At 34.4% G+C, this 20,827-nt stretch overlaps 2 protein-coding genes across 4 annotated transcripts; one reads left to right on the top strand and one right to left on the bottom strand.

Annotated features, from left to right (window-relative positions):
- The first annotated feature begins 6,062 nt into the window (after positions 1-6,062).
- Positions 6,063-12,480, top strand: LOC112525855 (hydroxyproline O-galactosyltransferase GALT6-like). Of its 2 annotated transcripts, XM_025136146.1 has the most exons (7): positions 6,063-7,219; positions 8,302-8,534; positions 8,743-9,033; positions 9,570-9,698; positions 9,921-10,094; positions 10,790-10,897; positions 11,858-12,476. In XM_025136146.1, the coding sequence occupies exons 1-7, from the start codon at positions 6,403-6,405 to the stop codon at positions 12,071-12,073; spliced, it is 1,968 nt and encodes a 655-aa protein (XP_024991914.1). In that variant the 5' UTR covers positions 6,063-6,402; the 3' UTR covers positions 12,074-12,476. The 2 variants fall into 2 exon arrangements, with proteins under 2 accessions (XP_024991914.1, XP_024991915.1); XM_025136147.1 differs by lacking the exons at positions 9,570-9,698; positions 9,921-10,094 and having other exon boundaries at positions 11,858-12,480.
- Positions 12,481-15,423: 2,943 nt separating this feature from the next.
- LOC112525859 (GDP-mannose transporter GONST3) lies at positions 15,424-18,851 on the bottom strand. 2 transcript variants are annotated; one of them, XM_025136154.1, is made up of 3 exons: positions 18,789-18,851; positions 16,749-16,869; positions 15,424-16,631 (listed from the first exon to the last, which is right to left on the bottom strand). In XM_025136154.1, the coding sequence occupies exons 2-3, from the start codon at positions 16,861-16,863 to the stop codon at positions 15,721-15,723; spliced, it is 1,026 nt and encodes a 341-aa protein (XP_024991922.1). In that variant the 5' UTR covers positions 16,864-16,869; positions 18,789-18,851; the 3' UTR covers positions 15,424-15,720. The 2 variants fall into 2 exon arrangements, with proteins under 2 accessions (XP_024991922.1, XP_024991921.1); XM_025136153.1 differs by having other exon boundaries at positions 15,424-16,869.
- Between the last annotated feature and the right edge of the window lie 1,976 nt (positions 18,852-20,827).

Genomic DNA, 20,827 nt, shown 5'->3' on the forward strand with positions numbered 1-20,827 from the left:
ATGTTATATTATTAAACCAAAAATAAATTATTTCATTATTAAATTTAAATTAAATTATAATAAAAAAATAAATTAAAGAAATTACATAAAAAATAGAACTTTTAAATAGTTGAATTGATATTAACATTGATATATATTTTTTCAAACTTTTATGACATCTTCAAAATTATATTTTATCCAAAAATAAAATCATTATTGCTTTCTTAAAAACACATAAAATCGTATTATAACATTGACAGAGATAAAGAATAAAATAGAACATTAAAATCAAGATATATCTCGATACATTGCGCGAGTACCCTTCTAGTATTAAACAATATTTCTCTTTTATTGTAATTATTTTTAGGGTGTTCTTCAAATTTGGAGATTTTTATATTCTTTCTCCTACTTTCTTCATTTTAATGAAAAAGTTTTGGAGAATCTGTTCGAAAAAAAATGCCAAAAAATATCCAAAATCTCTATTGTTTCCATTTTAAAGAATGTGTTGAAGATGCTCTAGATATTCTACATTTGTACCAAATCACATGAAGTGGAGGTTTCATTTACGAGCTACATAGTTTAACAAACTACAAACCAATCTGAATCGTTCATTTAGTATAATAAATATCTGATTCCATTGTGTTTTCTAATCTTAAGTCATGCCTATGATTAATGAATCTTACCATTTTCCATATATATCTCAATCATAATTAACGAATCATGATAATTATCATAAATATCTCAATTATTTTCTAATATAATAAATTATTGTTTGTAAGAATTACATGATTTATATTTGGATTCACCGCATCACATGAAATGGTTAAAACGGTAAATGGTTAAATCAACATTGGCCTTGCAAGACTCAACCCAGTGACCTCTGAGGCTCTGAGGAAAAGGCTTTATTGTTTAAATCCATAGATGAACTTTTATATCGTTTGACTATTTTATAAAATAAAAACCGATATAGCATGATATTTTATGTATTACAGAAAATCGGTATAGCATGATATTTTCTGTATTACATCTACTAAATGTTAATCGAAAACAAGAAGTGAAGATAGCAAGGCATAAAGAGAATGAGAGATTAAGGAACATAAGGATGTTTAAACCACATGTTAATTGATAGATTTTAATTTTATTTTTTATTATTATTATGGGGGTGTTTGGGATTGCTTATTTAAAACAAATTTTTTTTTTGTAAAAGTGGTTATTAACTTATGTGGTGTTAAACACGAAGTTTTACAAAAATTGGCTGGATTAACTTATGGCGGCACCAAAACGCAATAAGCTAATAAGTTGTTTTTCAGTGTTTGACAAATTTTGCTTATACATGTAAAATGACAAAAAATAGCATTATTACAGATACCATCAGATATATGAGAAGATCGATCTCAGAAACTTCAATATTTAATCGACGAAACCCATATTCATGACCAAATTTACGAGCATTTCCACCGGGCGGAAGTTTTTTTCGATCCCTCTGGTGGTCTTTGATGGATCTTCTCATATATCTGATGGTATCTTTCTGAGATCGATCTTCTGGTTTGTAAAAAAAGTGAAAAGGGTTAAAAGTAAAGGGTATTAGAAAATGGTTAAAAAGGTAAATCGTTAATAAGTTGAATTTGATAAGTTATGGGGGGATTGACTTATCAAAAACTGCTTATTACCGGTTTGGCACCGGTATAAACAACTTTTTTTCTTCCCCATCCAAACACTTAAAATGACTGATTACCGATACCACACCGGAATAAGTCAATAAAGAGGTTTTATAAGCATATAATGTTAAACTTTTTTGATTCATATAACAAAATATAAATATCTTAGTTAAAAAAAATATCTACATTAGATGATGGTTTGCATGTAACTTTTACATATAATATAGATAAAAATAAAAAGTTGATCAACCTTACATATCTTGGTTGATTAAAATTTCTCGAAAAAATAATTAAATTAAATATTTTATTAAAATATTTATGAAAGTTTATTATTTATGAAATAAAAGAGATATAATTTGAACTTTTATGTAATTTACAAAAAAAACATCTTTTAAAGTTGTTATAAATTTGAAACATAATTTAACATCATAATACTTGGTTTCATAAAAAGATAATCATTGTAATATACTTTTTTTTTTGGGGAAAAAGTTGATTTACTAGCAATCTCAATGTATCACATGGAACCTGTTTCCAAGGATATCAATGTAGAAGATATTTTTTGACTTAGGTGTCGTTTAGCAAACGTTTATTTGGGTAAGTGTTTACCAACTAACATTATCTCACTGTATGAATATGGTAAAGATCAAGAATCTTATTTGGTAAGAGCGAGATAGGGACCAAGAGTCTTACCCGGTAAATGAGGGCGACGACTCTTATCACGGTAAGCGTTTACTGGGTAAATTGTTACATACGATGTCATTTTGGTGGACTAAAAAATCTTACCCGATAAGTAAATAATAATGTTATATTTTACCGGTAAACATTTACTGGATAAATGTTTGGTAAACAACCCGTTATTTAACGAATGTAATTAATATCAATCAATGGTGGAATGCTCCTTGAACCCAAAAAAGAAAAGAAAAAAGACAAGGTAAATAATGTGTCAACAAGTATAGTTTTATCCTATGCTATTACCATTATTCAACAATGGTTGTTTTTTCATTTTCAGCTCTTAATAATTATTTATGTCTTATTTATTTAGATGGTTTGTAATTCAAATTGTTTTTTTTTCCAGAACCTCTTATCACTTAATAGGATCTGAATAAATAAGAGGTAAACTAATATTTTAATTCATCTTATTTTCTTTTTTCTTTGATTCTCTTTGGCTATTGTTTCTTTCTCCAGTAGGAACGTCACCGTCTTTTCATCACCCATGTGAAATGCACACCCCCACCTTTTTTCTCTATCTCTCTCTCTCTCTCTCTCTATATATATATATATATAATTTTTGTATGTATAGGTTAGCTTAGAAGATTCATGTGAAACAAGAACTTCTATCGACGATCTACCATCTATCAAAAGTAATGATATTTCCATAAACAAACTCACTAACGGCATTCCCGATAGCATTAAAAGTCTAAAAGGTATACAAAAGGTTCTACTGTTTCTATCTGTTAAGCAATTGTTGAAATGAATTCCGGCAAAAAAATTTTTATATAAATCAAGAGAATTTTACAAAATGTTTGCACATGATTTTACAAAAACAAACTATTGATTCAGATTTCAAACTTTAGACGTTTGTCAATTGATAAAAAACGAACAGTATTATTGATTTAGATTCAGACTTCAGCATCACCTCGTATTAATCAGAAGTGAAATATGACTTCAGATTTCAACACCTCTTAAAAAACAAACACCGCCTAAATCCGTAATTAACTCTTAAATTTATCATTAAAAAGAAAGAGAGTAATATTTAGTCATCAAAGCCGTCTTTGACAAACTTGTTAAAGACCTAGTTGCTGACTAATAAGCTAATTGACAAACTAAATACGTTTGACAAAAACTAGCTGATAAACTAATTGGTCCCTAAATTTTATTATTACAAAAAAGGACTCGTGGTATATTGTTTTGTGACGAGTTGGCCCTCACTTTAACGACCAGAGTTATCATCCCCTTTATTTGTTTTTGTTTTTTTCCCTCAAGGATCAATTTCATAAAAACCACTTTGTGCACATGCATGTGCGTGCGCGCACACACACATATAAAGTTGAGTTTCGACGAGAAATAGAGTTAAGGTGATAAGCGTAAGTATGAATCTTTACCTTTGGATGCACATTTGGATGAGATGCACCTGATTAATCCCTGTATCAAACGCAAATCATGTGGATTTGAGATTAAAGATGATCGAGGATCCAGTTTTTTTCTCACGCTTCTTAACTTAACTATTTTTTTGACACGATCATTTGCCTATATATATGTGTATATATATAGTGTGGTTCAGAGGAAAATTATCTTCATCAATCATTACATTAATTGATTTAACGGATTTGATTAAATGTACGTTTACAACAATATCCTTTAAATTAAAAAACCTCACATCGCATACTTTTTATTCAAAAAAAAAAAAATATATATATATATATATATAAACAAAAATCGAGCGAAATATATTATATCATATTGAAAATGTTTTTTCATCCGTTTTTTTTTTTGTCGTAAAGACCCGTAAAGTCACCTAATATGCTTTTAGCTGAATTTCACCTTTTCGATGAAATTTTACGATTTTTCTGTATTTCGATATACTTTTTCGATTTTTTGTTTGATGTTCCTTCTACTTTCTAATATTCCGGATCACCATAAAGTTTAGCAGATACATTTTTAATATACAATTTATGGCTTAATTTAAGAGGAAGACGTGTCTAATATACTATTAATTCCCTTTGATATGACTCCAAAAAAAACTCCTACTTATAAAAATTGGTTGAATGAATGCACGAAACTCTGTTGAGACCTTAATAGGTTGCTCCTTGTTTTCATCATCAAATCTTTCATAATTATAAGTAGTTTGATTACTTTTGATTCAATCTGATATAAACTGTACTTATTTACAGTTTATAAATAACTTTTATTTTTTCCAAGCAGGTAATATATTTAAAATTTCTACTAAAATTTGATCAACTCCGACGAATGAAAATGGGATAATAACTAAAATTTGATCAACTCCGGGTAATATATATTTTCAACCGGGGTTGTTTGGCAGTTGCTGAATAGTTTGATGCAGAATAATTTAGTGATTAGAATGATTAAGATTATCTCATGATATAGTGCAAAATGAATTATAATTGTTTGGTAATTGTTTACAAAAAATTAGGGCGTTGAATGGTTAAGGAAGACCCAAGATACAAAATCATTCAGAGAATTTTAGAACCATTAAGAGACATATTGTTTTTACCAAACAAAATTAACCTCTTAACAATTCAGAAACTGCCTCTTAATAGAATTATTAAGAGGTAAACAAACAACCCCAAAAATTTATTCTACATTTTGACCAAAAATATACTTAACTAGACTGTATTATAGAGTAAACTTCAATTTTGGTCCTTAAAGTTTTTATTTCGTTTTGAAAGTGGTATTTTGATCATTAACTTACGTTTATTTTCTGTTAGACGTTTCAATTTTTCCATCAAAATCTTTAATTTTTTAAGTACAAAAGTTGCATCAAAATCGAATCAACTTTTATAATTGTTATTTAAGGGTCTAAATCAAACATTTTATTTATTTACATGTCTGGTTGACCAGTTTACTTGCCAATTATGACATGGCCCATGTGTTTTGCCAACTAAAATTCCATATCATTTTTATGATTATAAAGCGGAGGTGTGAGCGGAGGTGGAGACCTCAGCAACGACGAGAAAGTTGAGGTGTGAGCGGGGCTAGGGGCGGTGATAGAGGGAATGAGAGGGTCAAGATGGAGATGATTAGACTTTAGAGAACCGAGCAGGAGGGAATGATAGAGGCGACGATTTGTTTTAGGGTTTAAGTTATTTATTTATAAACAATAACGATATGGAAATATAATATTCACCTAATATTTTTTTTTTGAATTTATTTCTTTGCCACATCATATCAGATTACTGGTTACCGATTCAACAGGTCAATCAAACCCTTAAATAAACAAAATTTATGATCCAGACCATTAAAAATGATAATTTTAAATGTTGGTTTCCCAAAATAAGAATCAAGTAAAAGTTGATTATATTTTAATACAAATTTCTCTTCAAGAATTAACATAATATTTTGTATTTTATTCTATTATAATATTTCTCTCTCGATTTATATTTTTATTTATTTTTTAATATAAAAGCTAAAATAAAATTTTATATTCCTTTTTAAAGAGAAGATAATAAATTTTGATGAAAAGACCGAAATAACCATCGCTTCAAAGTTAGTAATCAGGTTTTACTTTCAAAGCAAATTAAAAATCATAAGGATGATTTCTACATTTATTAAAGTTCAGGTTCCATTTTTAAACTTTTGGCTAAACCTCAAGGACTAAAATTGAAGTTTATAAATAGACGATCGCTTTGAAAGTATCGGTTATCGATTAATCCTAAAAGTCCGTGAAGTGAAGGAGGAAAGAGTGCATCTCGTGTCTCAAAACGACATCATTTCGCGTGAACCCTCGAAGAATCAAAGAAGACCATATTTGGGGTTCAAATGTTTGTCCACCAACAACAAACCATTCAAAGAAGCAAATCATCCTTTTCAGTACACTCTTTACTCTCTCCCAATAATTCCACCATTAAAAGCGATATCCCAAGCTTTTTCTCTCCCTTGTTTATACCGATCTCTGGTGAACAACAACAACTACTACCCCACTTCTTCAAATTCCATAATTAATCTCCAAAAACCCTTCTAATTCGGGGAGGTTTCTACTTTTCTTTGCAATGAAGATAAGGTGTTCGACTAATTGCATCAATCGTCAATGAGTCGACTCAGACTATTACAGCTCTTAATGGGCATCTCTGTTCTTTACCTTCTCTTCATGACTTTAGAAATCCCTGTTATTTTCAAACCTGGGTTCGGTTTAGTTTACCCAGAGGAAGAACAAGGATATGCCGTTTCCCTTTTACCTCAACCCATCAAAGCTGGCAAAGAGGAAGAAGACGAAGATGATGATTCAGTCGGTGTTTCAGTGAGTCGCCGGAGAACTCGCGACGTAGACGACAAACTCTCTGGTTTAATCTTCGATGACGTTGCTTTTGATGGAATCAAAAAAGACGAATTCTTAGAGCTTCATAAAGTGGCAAGATATGCATTTGTTTTAGGGAAAAAGGTATGGGAAGAGATAGTTAAGTTCAACAGTAATTCCTCGATTGAGACTGAGTCGATAACAACAACTCGTTCGGAGTCAAAGAACGAGTCTTGCCCGAACTCAGTGGCGGTTTCCGGCGAGGAGTTTCAGGAAAAGGGTTTTATGGTGGAGATACCCTGCGGATTAACATTGGGTTCGCACATAACTGTGATCGGAAAACCAAGATGGGGGCATTCGGAAAGGGAGCCAAAGATTCGATTGGTGAAGGAGGGGGATGGGAGTGTGATGATATCGGAGTTCAAGATTGATCTTCAAGGGTTGAAGGCGGTGGATGGGGAGGAGCCACCGCGAATACTGCATTTTAATCCGAGATTAAAAGGGGATTGGAGTGGAAGACCGGTGATAGAGCAGAATACTTGTTATAGGATGCAATGGGGGTCTGCTTTGAGGTGTGAAGGTTGGAAATCAAGGCCTGATGAAGATACTGGTGAGTTGGTTTCTTCCCTTTTTTTCGATATTTAATTTTTAAATTGGATTCTTTTATGCTCATTGATCTTTTATGCTATGAATATAATATAAGAAAATTTATAAATCCATCACATTCGGACGAGTTTCTAGGTACTTTGTGTATTAGGGTTTTTTTGTTAGCAAACTTAATGACTTATAGTTTATTTGGTCAGCTATACATGACTTTTTGATATTGGCTTAATGATATAGAAAATGGCTTATTCAGTAACCTTTTAGGGGAGCTTTGTGCAAAAAGACGAGTTTTTTTTTTTCCAAACCGGTCCTTCGCAGTTTAGAAACATGCTAATTCCATTTATGTAAAAACCCTCCCAAACAAAAACTTCCTAATCTATACAGACAGATTAATCCACACAAACAACTTTATCCATACAGAACTTAATGGAAAACCAACCAAACAGCCCTTGATTGTGGTAAGACCAGTGATAGACTTGATAGAAGGTCATGGGTTTAAAAAAGAACTTGACAGAAGGTCGTTTAACCAGAACCTCGATAGTGAAGTGGGTGCAGATATGATCTTATCCGCATAGTAAACTACATAGGAATATGACCTTAAATGAGTTTTTGATTAAATTCATGACCTCCTGCCTTGTATAAGAAAAAATGGCTTTATACTCATGAGAAGGTTATAGATTTAATTAAAATCTCATTTAAGGTTATAAACCTAAAAATCTCATAGCTTTTCACCATGGTCTTGGTTTGATTTCGACATTATTTAAACTGGTCTTACCTACCATTTGGCCATATGACAACATACCAAACCAAACAAACCCAGTGTATCCCACCCGAAAGTAATGTCAGGGGTGTGGGATGTAGGCATATTGATCCACTATCCCAAATGGTAGAACAGTTGTTTCCCGTCGTGGTCTATTGGTGTAGCTCTTATAAAGACAAGGAATGCTTGCTAAAACCATCGAACTTGTAGATTTCTTTGTCATGATTTTTGGTGTTTTACCTTTGAACGTTGTAAATCTTAACTTCGTTCTTTTTGGTTCGATAATTTTAAACTTCGTTTAGCCTAAATATTCTATTATGTAAATGAAGTTGATGGGCAGGTAAAATGTGAGAAATGGATACGTGATGACGATAACCGATCAGAAGAATCAAAGGCCTTCTGGTGGCTTAACAGATTAATCGGACGGTCCAAGAAGGTTACAGTTGACTGGCCATTTCCTTTCGTAGAAGACAAACTGTTTGTTTTAACACTTAATGCCGGCTTGGAAGGTTATCACGTAAATGTAGATGGAAGACATATAACTTCTTTCCCGTATCGCACCGTAAGTAGTAACGAAAGACGTACGGTTTTAAAAATGTATAATCAATGTATTTTTTTAATCAATTAAATGACCATTTTACCCTTAATAATAGATGGAGTAATGAATATTTCCATCTCATAATTAAGGATAGAATCAGAAACTATGCACTTGTTTTGGGACGGAGGGAGTAACTTGAATTTTGCAAATTAATTTCTTGTGATGTTCATAGGGGTTCACTCTCGAAGATGCAACTGGGTTATCGGTAAAAGGGGATGTCGATGTGCATTCAATAATTGCTGCTTCGTTGCCTACATCAAATCCAAATTTTGCTTCGGTGGGTCATTTGGAGATGTCAACCAGGTGGCGGGCCCCTCTTCTTGGTGACAAACCTGTTTTCTTATTCATCGGCATTCTCTCGGCTGGCAATCACTTTGTCGAGCGAATGGCAGCAAGAAAGTCGTGGATGCAGCATCGCTTGATCAGATCATCAACTGTCGTAGCTCGTTTTTTTGTAGCGTTGGTAAGATGACGGAATCAAAGACCAAGAACTTGCAACTCGAGTTCACTTCTAGTTTTGAGAATTCAAAAAATTGGGTCTCATGGAAACAACCGCTCTACTCCTTGGGGTAGAAGATGGGTCACCTAAGGGGCTGTTTGGTTGGTCTTCCATCTAGTCCTGTATGGATAAACCTGTCTGTGTGGATTAACCTGTCTGTATAGATTATGAAGGTTTTTGTTTGGGAATGTTTTTTCATAGATGGAAGGAGCGTGTTTTTTAATTGAGAGGGTCAGGTTCAGAAAAAAACTATGCTTTATGCATATAGCTCCCCCTTCGAAGCTTATTGAATAAGCTGTTTTCTATATCATTAAGCCACTACCAAACAATCATGTATAGCTGACCAAATAAGTTGCGAGTCTACTTTAAGCTCATTAAGCTGCTAACAAACCAACTCTTAACTCTTGGACCCCACCTTCGGGTGGGATATACCGGGCTGGTTTTGCCAGGTTTTCTTGATTCCTGAAATTTTTCTGTTGTAAATGTACCCTTTTTTGCAGCATGGAAGGAAAGAGGTAAATTTGCAGCTTATAAAAGAGGCCGAGTTTTTTGGCGATATGGTTATCGTGCCTTACATGGATGCTTATGATCTTGTTGTATTGAAGACTGTTGCAATCTGCGAGTATGGGGTAGGTGATGGAATTAATCCATTCAAATTTTGGTTTCGGATAGTTTTTAGCAGGAAGCCCGAAAAAGCCCAGGCCTAGCAAACCCGAGCCTGATTGGGCCAAGTTTTTTTTTAAGAACCCTGGAAAAGCTTGAAAAAGCTGATCGGGCCTATTTTCTCACCCATAGCCTGGTCTTCTTTTTTTACTTACTGAAAATGGGCTTGATGCTTGCACTCTTTGCAGATCAGCATGGTTGCCGCAAGCTATATTATGAAGGGGGATGACGATACGTTTATTAGGGTAGATTCCGTACTCAAAGAAGTAAAGGAAGTTGAAGATTCTGGTAGCGTATACATCGGAAACATGAATTACTATCACAAGCCGTTACGCACGGGTAAATGGGCAGTTACATATAAGGTAGAACTCAATCTTTAATCTCCCTACATATACACACACAACATTTTCTTGCATTTTTCGGAAAGACCATCTCCATGGCTTCATAAGCCTGGGGTTTTCACGGAAAGAGCCGCTCTACTCTTTGGGATAGAGGTTCAGGTCTGCGTACATCACACCTCACTGTCGCAGATCCCACCCTAAGGGCTTGTTTGTTAGCAACTTAATAAGCTTAATGGAACTCGCCGCTTATTTAGTCAACTTACACGACGGTTTGGTAGTGGCTCATTCAGTAAGCTTCTAAGGGAGAGCTTTATGCAGAAAGCTAAGTTTTTTCCAAACATGTCATTTCAATTAAAAACCACGTTCCTTCCATCTGTGAAAAACCCCTCCCAGACAAAAACCTTCCCAATTTATAGACAGATTAATCCACCAGACAACTTTATTCATATAGGATTTAATGAAAAACCAACCAAACCGCCCCTAATTGTTCTTCTGACCCCACCCTGATTCGGATATACTGGGGTCATTTGGTTACTATCTCCATGGTTATGCAAGTCGGGGATCTTCCTAGAAAGAGTTGCTATACTCTCTGGGGTAGAGGTCAGGTTTGCATACATCACACCTTCTAATCCTTGATGTCGCTCTGGATGGGATATACTGGGTTCGTTTGATTGTTCCAACAAAGGGGAAAATTTGACCATAATTTGTATTTTCAGGAGTGGCCAGAAGAACAATATCCAGCCTATGCAAATGGGCCTGGTTATGTTGTCTCATCCAACATTGCAGAGTATGTTGTATCCAAGTTTGAAAGACACCAGCTGAGAGTATGTCCATATGATCTTTGCTTTGCTTTAATGAAAGACTAGTCCCTTTTCCAGAACCAAAATTCCTAAATCCATATCAATGTACAACTTCCAATGCATAATTACGAGTAATTATAACACGCATTGCTCTACATTCAGGAATTGTTGGTCTAAAAAAGGACATTCATAACATCATCTCCAACAGATTCTCTAAAATGGATATTTTGGTGTTCCAACAGATTCTCTAAAACAGAAAAAGGAAGAGAGGGAATTCTTTAAAAAAATTATGTGAGGGGAGAGATGACTTTTTAATTCTTTCCCCCTAATGAGATTGAATGTAATTTTTTTTTTAATGTCTGTTGGGATGATAAATTTATAGGATATTTTAATAATGTAATCATATTGAAATTTCCAAGAAATAGATAACGTGCTGGAGTTTAGTGTAATTCTTTTTAAAAAAAATTACATTTTTAGTATTTTAGAGAAATTATAGAGAATCTGTTCGAGCTAGAAAGTTCAAGTCAAAGTTGTTTATTGCTCTAGATTTGACATTTCAGCTTAGGGGAAGCCTTTTTCGTAAAACCGATCTGGTTTTCACGGAAACAACCTCTCTCCTAGTTCGGGTGGAGGAAAGACCGCCTACATTTTACCTTCTCTAGACCCCACTCTTTGTAGGATTTACTGAGTCCTATGAAAATAGTCTCTCTACTCTTTGGGATGGAGGAAAGGTTGTCTACATCTTAGTGGACCTCAGTCCATGTGTGATTTACTGGGTGGGCTCTTACGAAAATAGCCTTTCTACTCCATGAGGCGGAGGAAAGATTGTCTACATCTTAGTGGACCCCACTTTGTATATAATTTAGTGGTCTTTTATGGAAATAACCTCTCCGCTTTTTGGGCTGGAGACACATTATGTGTGGGATTTACTGGGTTTGTTTGGTTTAGTCTGATATATAATTTTGTTGTTTGTGTGTTGAGCAGCTATTCAAGATGGAAGATGTGAGCATGGGTATGTGGGTGGAGAAATTCAACAAGTCATCGTCTATAGAGGTGAAGTATGTCCATAGTTTTAAGTTCTGTCAGTTCGGATGCGTAGAAGATTATGTAACCGCACATTACCAGTCTCCGAGACAGATGATTTGCTTGTGGAACAAATTGCAGCAAACCGGCAAACCACAATGTTGCGATATGAGATGATGATKATACCTCGTAAATGTGTTGTAGCTGTAGTATTAGATTTAGAGGGAAAAACTAGTTTGTATATAATTATTGTTTTTAACCTTTTTTTCACTTTAATGTTAATGTTTTCAGAGCATGAAAATGAAAGGAGGTGCAAGGGTTTAAACAACTTATGATACGGTAACTTTGCCGTCAAATATGATGCGTTTAGATCATGGTTCTAATAACTCGTTATGGTGTCAGGGCTTGGGTTTGCTACCATGTTAATCCCTATGACTCCACTCTAACACTTGGCTTGCATTGTAACGTGTTATGGCACGCATGACATGTTACGACGCGTTATTTTATAAGGTGTAGGGTATTTTAATGTATAACTTGAGGAATAAATGATGATGATATAAGGTACCTACAACTTAACATAAAATGGAAACTTAAAAACTAAAACCTTAAATAGGTTACATACTCATATTCCCATACACGAAAAGTCAAACACGAATTCTTAGAAAATTTAAAAACACAATGAGTAGAGATTCAAGAAATTCAATCTTGATTTTCCATTTTTGATTTCATTTTTATAAATATATAGCATCAATGGTTCTTCTTTCTTTTTTAATTTTATTATTTTTATATGAATTTAAATATTATTTAAAACACCAATGCACATAAGGGTTGGGATGTGTGTATATATGCCGCCTTAGGAACTTTTATATGAATTTAAATAAAATTTAAAAACACCAATGCACATAAGGGTTGGGATGTGTGTATATATGCCGCCTTAGGAACGACTTGAAAAACGACATGGCTCATAAGGTTTGAGGTTTTATCTCGTCGTCATGTCACACCTCACGCCATTTAAAACCTTAGTTTATATTAGAGTTGTTCATAAACAATACAACCCAAATTAAGAGACCTGCCCGACTTGATTATATTTATATTCTTATAATTAACAATTTATATGCTTAATTAAATTTTACAATCAAAGTTTCATAAGGCCTTTCAATTCCCAATTTACTATATACTTTCTACTCATTGACCTCAAATCATTAAAAAAATTTAGGATATGTTTGGTTGCAAGATTTGAGGGGCTTTAGTAGGATCTACAATTGGATTCCATTAAATCTTGTATGAATAAAGTAGTCTAAATAGATTGAGAAGGTTTTATTTGGGAGGTTGTTTCATACTTGCATAATGAAAAACGTGTTTTTAATTGGAAGCGGCACGTTTGGAAGAAAAAAAAAACTTGGTCTTTCTGCAAAAAAAAACTCCCCTAAAAGCTTATTGAATATGCACTTTCTATATCATAAAGCTACTATCATAAAGTAATATACAGCTGACTGTATAAGCTGCAAGTTCCATTATACTGCCCTTATATCTCAAACCTTTGGGGGAAAAAAGGAGCCTGCCATGGAAGATGTCTGATCATAACCCCGTATCATAAAAATGTAAAGAACCCCATTGAAGCATGCAGAATGACCAAGAGAACACCGCCATTATTCAATGGGGATATATAACAAAGGTCATACCTTTATCCAATTGCTAAACCTACATGAAGATACAATCTCCATTGCAAGATATACGCATCCCAAATACCAAATCTTGTGGAGTTAGCTCAACTGATAATAAGGCTTGGGCTTTTGGGGGTTCTCCTTATGGTCACTGGTTCGAGTCCTGCAAGGTGGAGATTTTCCTAGCCGTTTTCCACGGTCCCTGAGATTAGTCGAGGTACACACAAGCTGACCAGACACCCACGGAAATCCCAAATACCAACCTGAACAACCACCACCAGCCACCAGTTGTGATTGCTAACTACTACCACTATAAAAATTAGTTATCTGGACAATGTTAACATTAAATCATTGACCCACATGGCCACCATCATAATAACCACCCACTGCAGTTCAGCCACCATCACCAAGATACTAACAACCCCACAAGTTAGTTAAAGTCAAAAGAGTTGGTCAGTAAAATAGCCATTTTAGTGAATAGTGACCATTACAAAATAGCTAACTGTTTTATATTTGCTATAAATAGCCACAAAGTTTGCAAAATGGCTTTGTGAGTTCCCTTTTTTTGCGAGATGCACGTTTTGAGCTTATCTACGAATCTTGACTATTTTATTGGGAAAAGTACAAACGGTACTTCTTAAAGTTCGCAAATTTCTTATTTTGCAAGATGACAAGTAACCCTTTTTCTAGTGGGAACCAACCAATGCCTTCACGAACTCTGAGGCTATGTTGTAGCAAACCCGGAAAAGTTGGCTATTTTGTGATGGCCCTTCCTCCAAAATGGCTATTTTTGTGATTAACCCCGCAAGCTAATTGGTCACGGGTTAGGGAGGTTCCTCTCCTGTTCAGAAACTTTCTTCCAAACAAACTCAGTATATATCACTCAAATTGAGGATTTAAGGGTAGGATGTACACGAACTTTACCTCTATCTCAAGAGACTGAGAGGTTGTTTCCAAGAAGACCCCCCCGCTTGTGAAAAGGGTAAATAAAACAAAAAGGAAGATAATACAAAGCCACATATTAGGGGAAACAATGGTTTTTCTAGGACATGATTATAAAAGAATGCAAAGATCCTAACTAAATAAACAGCACACATAATACCTACTGCACTATGCTGTGATATGAAATCCGTTCCATCACTACCATATACTACAACACCTACTGCACATGTAAAGCTAGTAAGAGCAATGGTATAAATGAAGATGCAAGAATTAGTTTTTGGGTATATTTTCACTTGCAAGATCATCAAATATCAGACACTCAAGCTTCACATTTTTGCATAATATTATTAAAATTAAACAACACAACCCGGAAAAGACAACAGTGAACCTCCTGCCAAGAGGTCAAGGTTACTTGCTTATTTCAAGTAGTGCAATTCTATACATGCTTAATAATATCTGGTACATTTCTAATTATAGTAAGGAAGCATGTAAGAATATGTTTATAAATCAGATTACTGTACCAGTATTCAAATCCCAAAATAGTGTATAATTTTACAAGAAACACAGCGTTGTTCCTATTGCAATGATACAAATACTCATTTATGCTTCGTATTTGCTAAATCTTTATGGGCATAAGCAATATGTTATCTTCCAAAAGACACGTGCTTCATGTGTTGGATAAAGAATGGATTTGCAAGTGAAGTAACAATTGTAGTATGGAAGCATGTAAGAATATAAAGCCCATAAATAGTGTACGAATCATACAAGAAACACAGAACTGTCCCCATTCAAATGATACAAACATTCATATATGCTTGGCATTTGCTAAAGCTTTATGGGCATAAGCAGTGTCATTCATGGGTTGGATAAAGAATGGATCTTCTACCTTCTATAACATTTTAACTGAAGTAACAACTGTAGTATGGAAGCATGTAAGAATATGCATATAAAGCCCATTACTGTACCATTATTTGAATCCCAGAAATAGTGTTGAATAATACAAGAAAAACAGCACTGCCCCTATTCAAATGATACAACATTCATATATGCTTGGCATTTGCTAAATCTTTATAGGCATAAGCAATATGTTATCTTCCAAAAGACACGTGGCATTCATGGATTGGATAAAGAATGGATCTTCTACCTTCTATGACATTTTAACTGAAGAAACAACTATCCAGTATACACCGATGCAATGAATGTATAAAACAATACTTTTTAAAACATACCCTTATTTTGCTCCTCTGAGCTTGTAACTTGCTTGTCATTTTCGCTGCTTTCGGTGAAATTTTGCAGTTCAAGCAGTTTTTGTTGCTCCTCATCTTGGTTTTCTTTTGCCTCTACTTCTTTGATGTTGGCAGGCTTTGGCTTCTTGCTAGTGGATTGCTGGTACATGACCCCACCAAACATACAAATCAAAAGCCCGATTGTCCCAATAAACGTCGAGTGTTTATCCCAAATCATCAAATTGATTACCACCGTTAACAGCTTGTTCACTATGCCGAGCACGGTGAAACCAGTAGCAGATATAGCCCTACGACAAGAGAATCCAAAGAAAGAAATCGCTAAACCGAACAAGCAAGATAACCCCACGGGCAAAATTACCCCAAAGGAATACCAATCCGACTCATCTTGCATTTCGTGTTTGATCTTCTTCAGCTCTCCCATTATCAATAGCTCTAACGGAAAAAGTAGTAGAGCTTCAAGATTATTGTACAGCACGAGACCCCAAGTGTTCAACTCGATCGTCATTACCACATGCTTTATGTAAACGAAATCTATCGACATGCTTATTAAGTAGGCCACGGCCCAACTATATGCCATGAACGTAAACTGGTAATCGGTAATGACATAGAGCACGCTACCACCAAATATCGTTGCAAGTGAAAGCCACGTCTTCAGTGAAGGCCACGGTTGGTGGAGGTAGAGTGTTTCTCCTATGGCAACGAAAATTGGGACGGCTGATCGGAAGACGATAAAGGTGTCGACGTTTGCATGGAGGAGGAGCTCGCTATTTGTGAAGAGGGAGAGATAGAATATAATTGCTGCCGGAAGGAAACGCCACATTGTCATCAGATCTAAACGGTCATGTTCTAGAAGCTTGAGGGATCCGAAAAGGAGGACTCCAGCTGCACTCGTGAAATATTGTAAAGCAGTCAAGGCTCCGGGGTAAGGGAATTTCATGACAGCCCATTTATTGATGATGGAGAGTAGTGAGGCTGATAAGCAGTAGCCGGCAGCTATACCGTATACGGAAACTTGCTGAAGAAAAGCACTATGCCATTTTGATGTTGATTCAGGTTCGATGACAGCAGAAGGGAGGACTGAACTTTTTTGCCCATTTTCCACGTCATTGGACATCTAACTCTGCATAGAGACAAGTTGAGGTGTGCGTAACTTCAGTGTAAACCACACCGCAAAGAAAAGATACGAGAGAGAATGACAGTCGAGCAACAATATGTCCCATTGCAGTACAAAACCCTTTCCCCAAATTACAGCCCCTAACCACCACATCAAAATTCAAAATATTTGAATTTTCTTTAATAAATTAAAAGACCCTAGTCCTACATTTTCAACAATATGCCCATGACCACTTACAGGTATCATAATGCTCAACCTTGAAAATGAACTTATTAAACAATTAAAAAGAACATAAATATTGGTCCCCAAGAAAACACAATACATAACTGCTACTGAAATCTATCTGAACAAGTTCCAAATTATAACATGGATGTAGAGCAATAAACATCAAAGAGAACAAATCATCACCTCTTAGCTTGAAACAGAAGTATGAACTAGTGCGTTGATGAGGACTAAAGAGTCATGAACTACCCAACTTAATTATATGGGAAACAATGGCTATTTAAGAAAAGAAGTTAACTTGGTGACTTGGCTTACTCAACACCTACAGAACGATTCATTAGATGTAGTTGCATTAGTCTATTTTGTAACAAGTGTTGGAGTAATAGAGACTTCAATTTGCAACAAAAAGAAAATATATCAAGTTACATATGTAGAGTACCTCTTTTCTATTTGGAATGGCTGGTATGTAGATTGCATATAAGGTGTTTGGTGGTCAGATTGTTTGTTGCCTTGTTGGTCTTATAAACAAAAGTTGAAGACTTCTTTTAGATATTAAGCTTGCAAAAATTGGGGGAAAAACCCATCAATTTCTTCCATCTAAAATTGCATACTTAGGTGGCTTTGAGGTAGGAACCTAGGACAGCAAACTTCTACTTCCAACAGACAAAGGGTGAAACCAGTAAGCCTAGAATGATTGGTTAAACTCTGAGCTCACAACTCACTGCCTACTTTTCTTGAAACCCTAGAGATAACTTATAGCAAGTAAAATGCTATGAGCAACAATTTTTATCAATAAGTAGTTCATATACTTCTGCCAGTAAAATTAATTGATTGAAACATGATGGCATGATAAAAACTACTATAGCAAACACACAAGATTTCCCTGTAAGTTTCAAAACACAAATAAAAACTCATTTATTTCTCCTTTGTAAAATTTCAGATTTAGGCAGCTTCTTAGCTAAGAAAAGTATTTGATTTGCAACAGATACATGTTGACACCAACAAAGATAAGATAGACTATTACCGATTTCGTAACCCTAAAATTTCAGATTAGGTAGCTCCGCACTAGCAACTGCATGCTTCTAATCTCAATAGGTAAGGGGTGAAACTAATGAGCATAAGATGAGATATTACACTCCTAATTCACTCACCAAGTAATTTACTTGCACCGTAAGAAACCTAGTAAACATGCTTAGTGCGGAAAATGCTAGGGAGCAACAATTCCTACAATTTACTTCTGCCGACAACTTAAAAACTATGGCAAGATAAAATTATTATAGCCGCACACACCCCGTAGATCTCTTCTTCCTCAAATTACAGATTTTGATAGTGGTGAGCTGAAAATAGTACACTTAATCTTCCAACGGGCAAGAAACGAGACTAACAAGCATAAAATGGCAAATTACACTCCTATTCCAATCAGTAACCACTTCTCTTGTACTGTAAAACCCTAGAAAACCGTCAAGTAAGTAAAACGCTACGAGAGCAACAAATTCACATAAATGCACAATTCGTATACTTCTGCCGACAAAAAGAATCCATTGAAACACGATCGCATTATAAACTTGCTATTGCAAACACATCAAAAAATGCTCTGCAAAATTCAATGGATCTATACAACATTATACTCGTTTGATCTGTAACAAGAGCTTAAAACAGATCTGTAAATTTGACGAGAGATAAAGATCGAGAGTGACGCTTACGTGTGTATCTAGCGGAGAGTGTGAATTTGGAGAGTGAAGAAAGCAACAGAAAATGGAAGAGATGGATGGGAAAAAGGTAGAAAACGAACGTAATATACAATTACGATTTTAAATAGTTTCGATTTTAGTCCTTATGGTTTGTTAATTTTCATTTTTGTCATTGTAGTTTAAAATTTATAATTTTTGTCCACAAAATTTGTAATTTATTATTATTTTCGTCCTTAACCTTTTTTACTTTTAAATATAAAGGACTAAAACAGTAAAGAGTTGTGAACCACAAGAACCAAGATAGTAATAAATTATAAAAACGAAAATAGAAATAGATTACAAAATCATAGAAACGAAAATCGTAGTTTTTAAACCATAAAGACGGATATCATAATTTTTAACAAATCACATAGATAAAAATATTAATTACCCTTTGATATATAATATTTGTCCCGACTGTATTAGTTACTATTTTTTTATTGTAGCAAAAAATATTGAATGATCTGATACGTAGTTTACAGAGCTGATCATGGGATTCAGTCAGGCTTGGACCAGGCCTAATCTATTTTTTTATTCAATGGGTTTAATATGGTAAATCCAAGCCCCGTTTTACGGACTTAAAAACTTACCTATACATGCCCTATAAACGGGCTGGTTTGTCCACGAGCTAACAAGCTTAAAAATCTTTTTATATTTTTATAAAAACAAAACTTATATAAAATTACAAGTTATGTAGAGTAATTCAAAATACATAACAATTTTCCAATATAAACTTAGAATTTTTTTCGTAAAATATGAAGTATCAATAAAGAAAATGACTAAATAGTATAATAAATAATTGATCAATTGAAGTAATTATATTTTCAAATTTTAGATTTCTAAAGATAAGCATTAAGAATTTTCAATTTCAATTAAAAAAATTAATTATTATAAAAATATTTACGGACCAGGTGGATCTGCCCAAATATTGTTTTTTCATTACCCATGTTAGCCCATTTTAATAAGTCAATCCAGTTTTGCCCATTTTAATAAGTCAATACAGGTCTGCCCATTTCTTGAAAAATGATAATCCAAATTATTTTTTTAAACGGATATGACGGATCTAGTAGGTCATCCCACCTGTGAACAACTCCAGTAGTTTAGCATATCATTAATAAAACTTCTTGTTAATATAGAATTGATAAATTTAAGTATAATTGTTTATATAATTGATAATATGATTATGCTAATTAATTATAATTTTGAAATTAAATTGAAATTGCTAGTTTTTTTATGTTTCAACCTTCGATCTTTTTTTAAGAAAACCAACAAATCTTTGTATTTAAAATCTCAAGGTACGTTTAGTTTACAGGAATGAAATAAAATTAAAAAAAATTTAGATTTAAAATCCATTTAAACCTTAAGTTTGATTTATCAAATTATTAGGATTTGAAATCTCGGGATTTTGTTAAAATCCCTTTGGGTGCGTTTGGTTTATAGGAATGTTTATGAGGGATTTGGATTCCATGGGATTTGGATTCCCAGGATTTAAAATTCATTCATGTGTTTGGTTTGCAGGATTTGGATTTGGATAAGCATCATCCATAAGCACACCAAGAAACAGATATTCATTGAAGGGTGAACTAGGGTATATAGTGAAGACAACTAAAGTATTACGCAATCATCGAACTGTATGTATGACAAAGTTATCACCACCATTACACTAGAATTTTCAACCTAATCTGTCAAAAGTGAAGGATTTTACCTAATCTGTGTTCAAAGTTTAGACAGAAATCGAAAAGGGGAAAAGGGGAAAAACCTGTTGAGTGATGGGAGACAGCGACGGAGACGGTGGGCGACGGAGACGGTAAGCAACGACCACCGACGGAGACGATGATCGACGACGGTGAGCAATCAATGGAGGAGCGATGTAAGCTGTGGGAGAAGATGGAGACGAGATCGACGATGGTGAGCAATCAATGGAGGAGCGATAAGCTGTGGGAGAAGATGGAGACGAGATCGACGATGGTGAGCAATCAATGGAGGAGAAGATGAAATCCCCCGGGGATGAG

Source organism: Cynara cardunculus (assembly GCF_001531365.2).
Source record: "Cynara cardunculus var. scolymus isolate 2C chromosome LG 13, CcrdV1, whole genome shotgun sequence".
In the NCBI taxonomy this organism is placed as follows: Eukaryota; Viridiplantae; Streptophyta; class Magnoliopsida; order Asterales; family Asteraceae; genus Cynara; species Cynara cardunculus.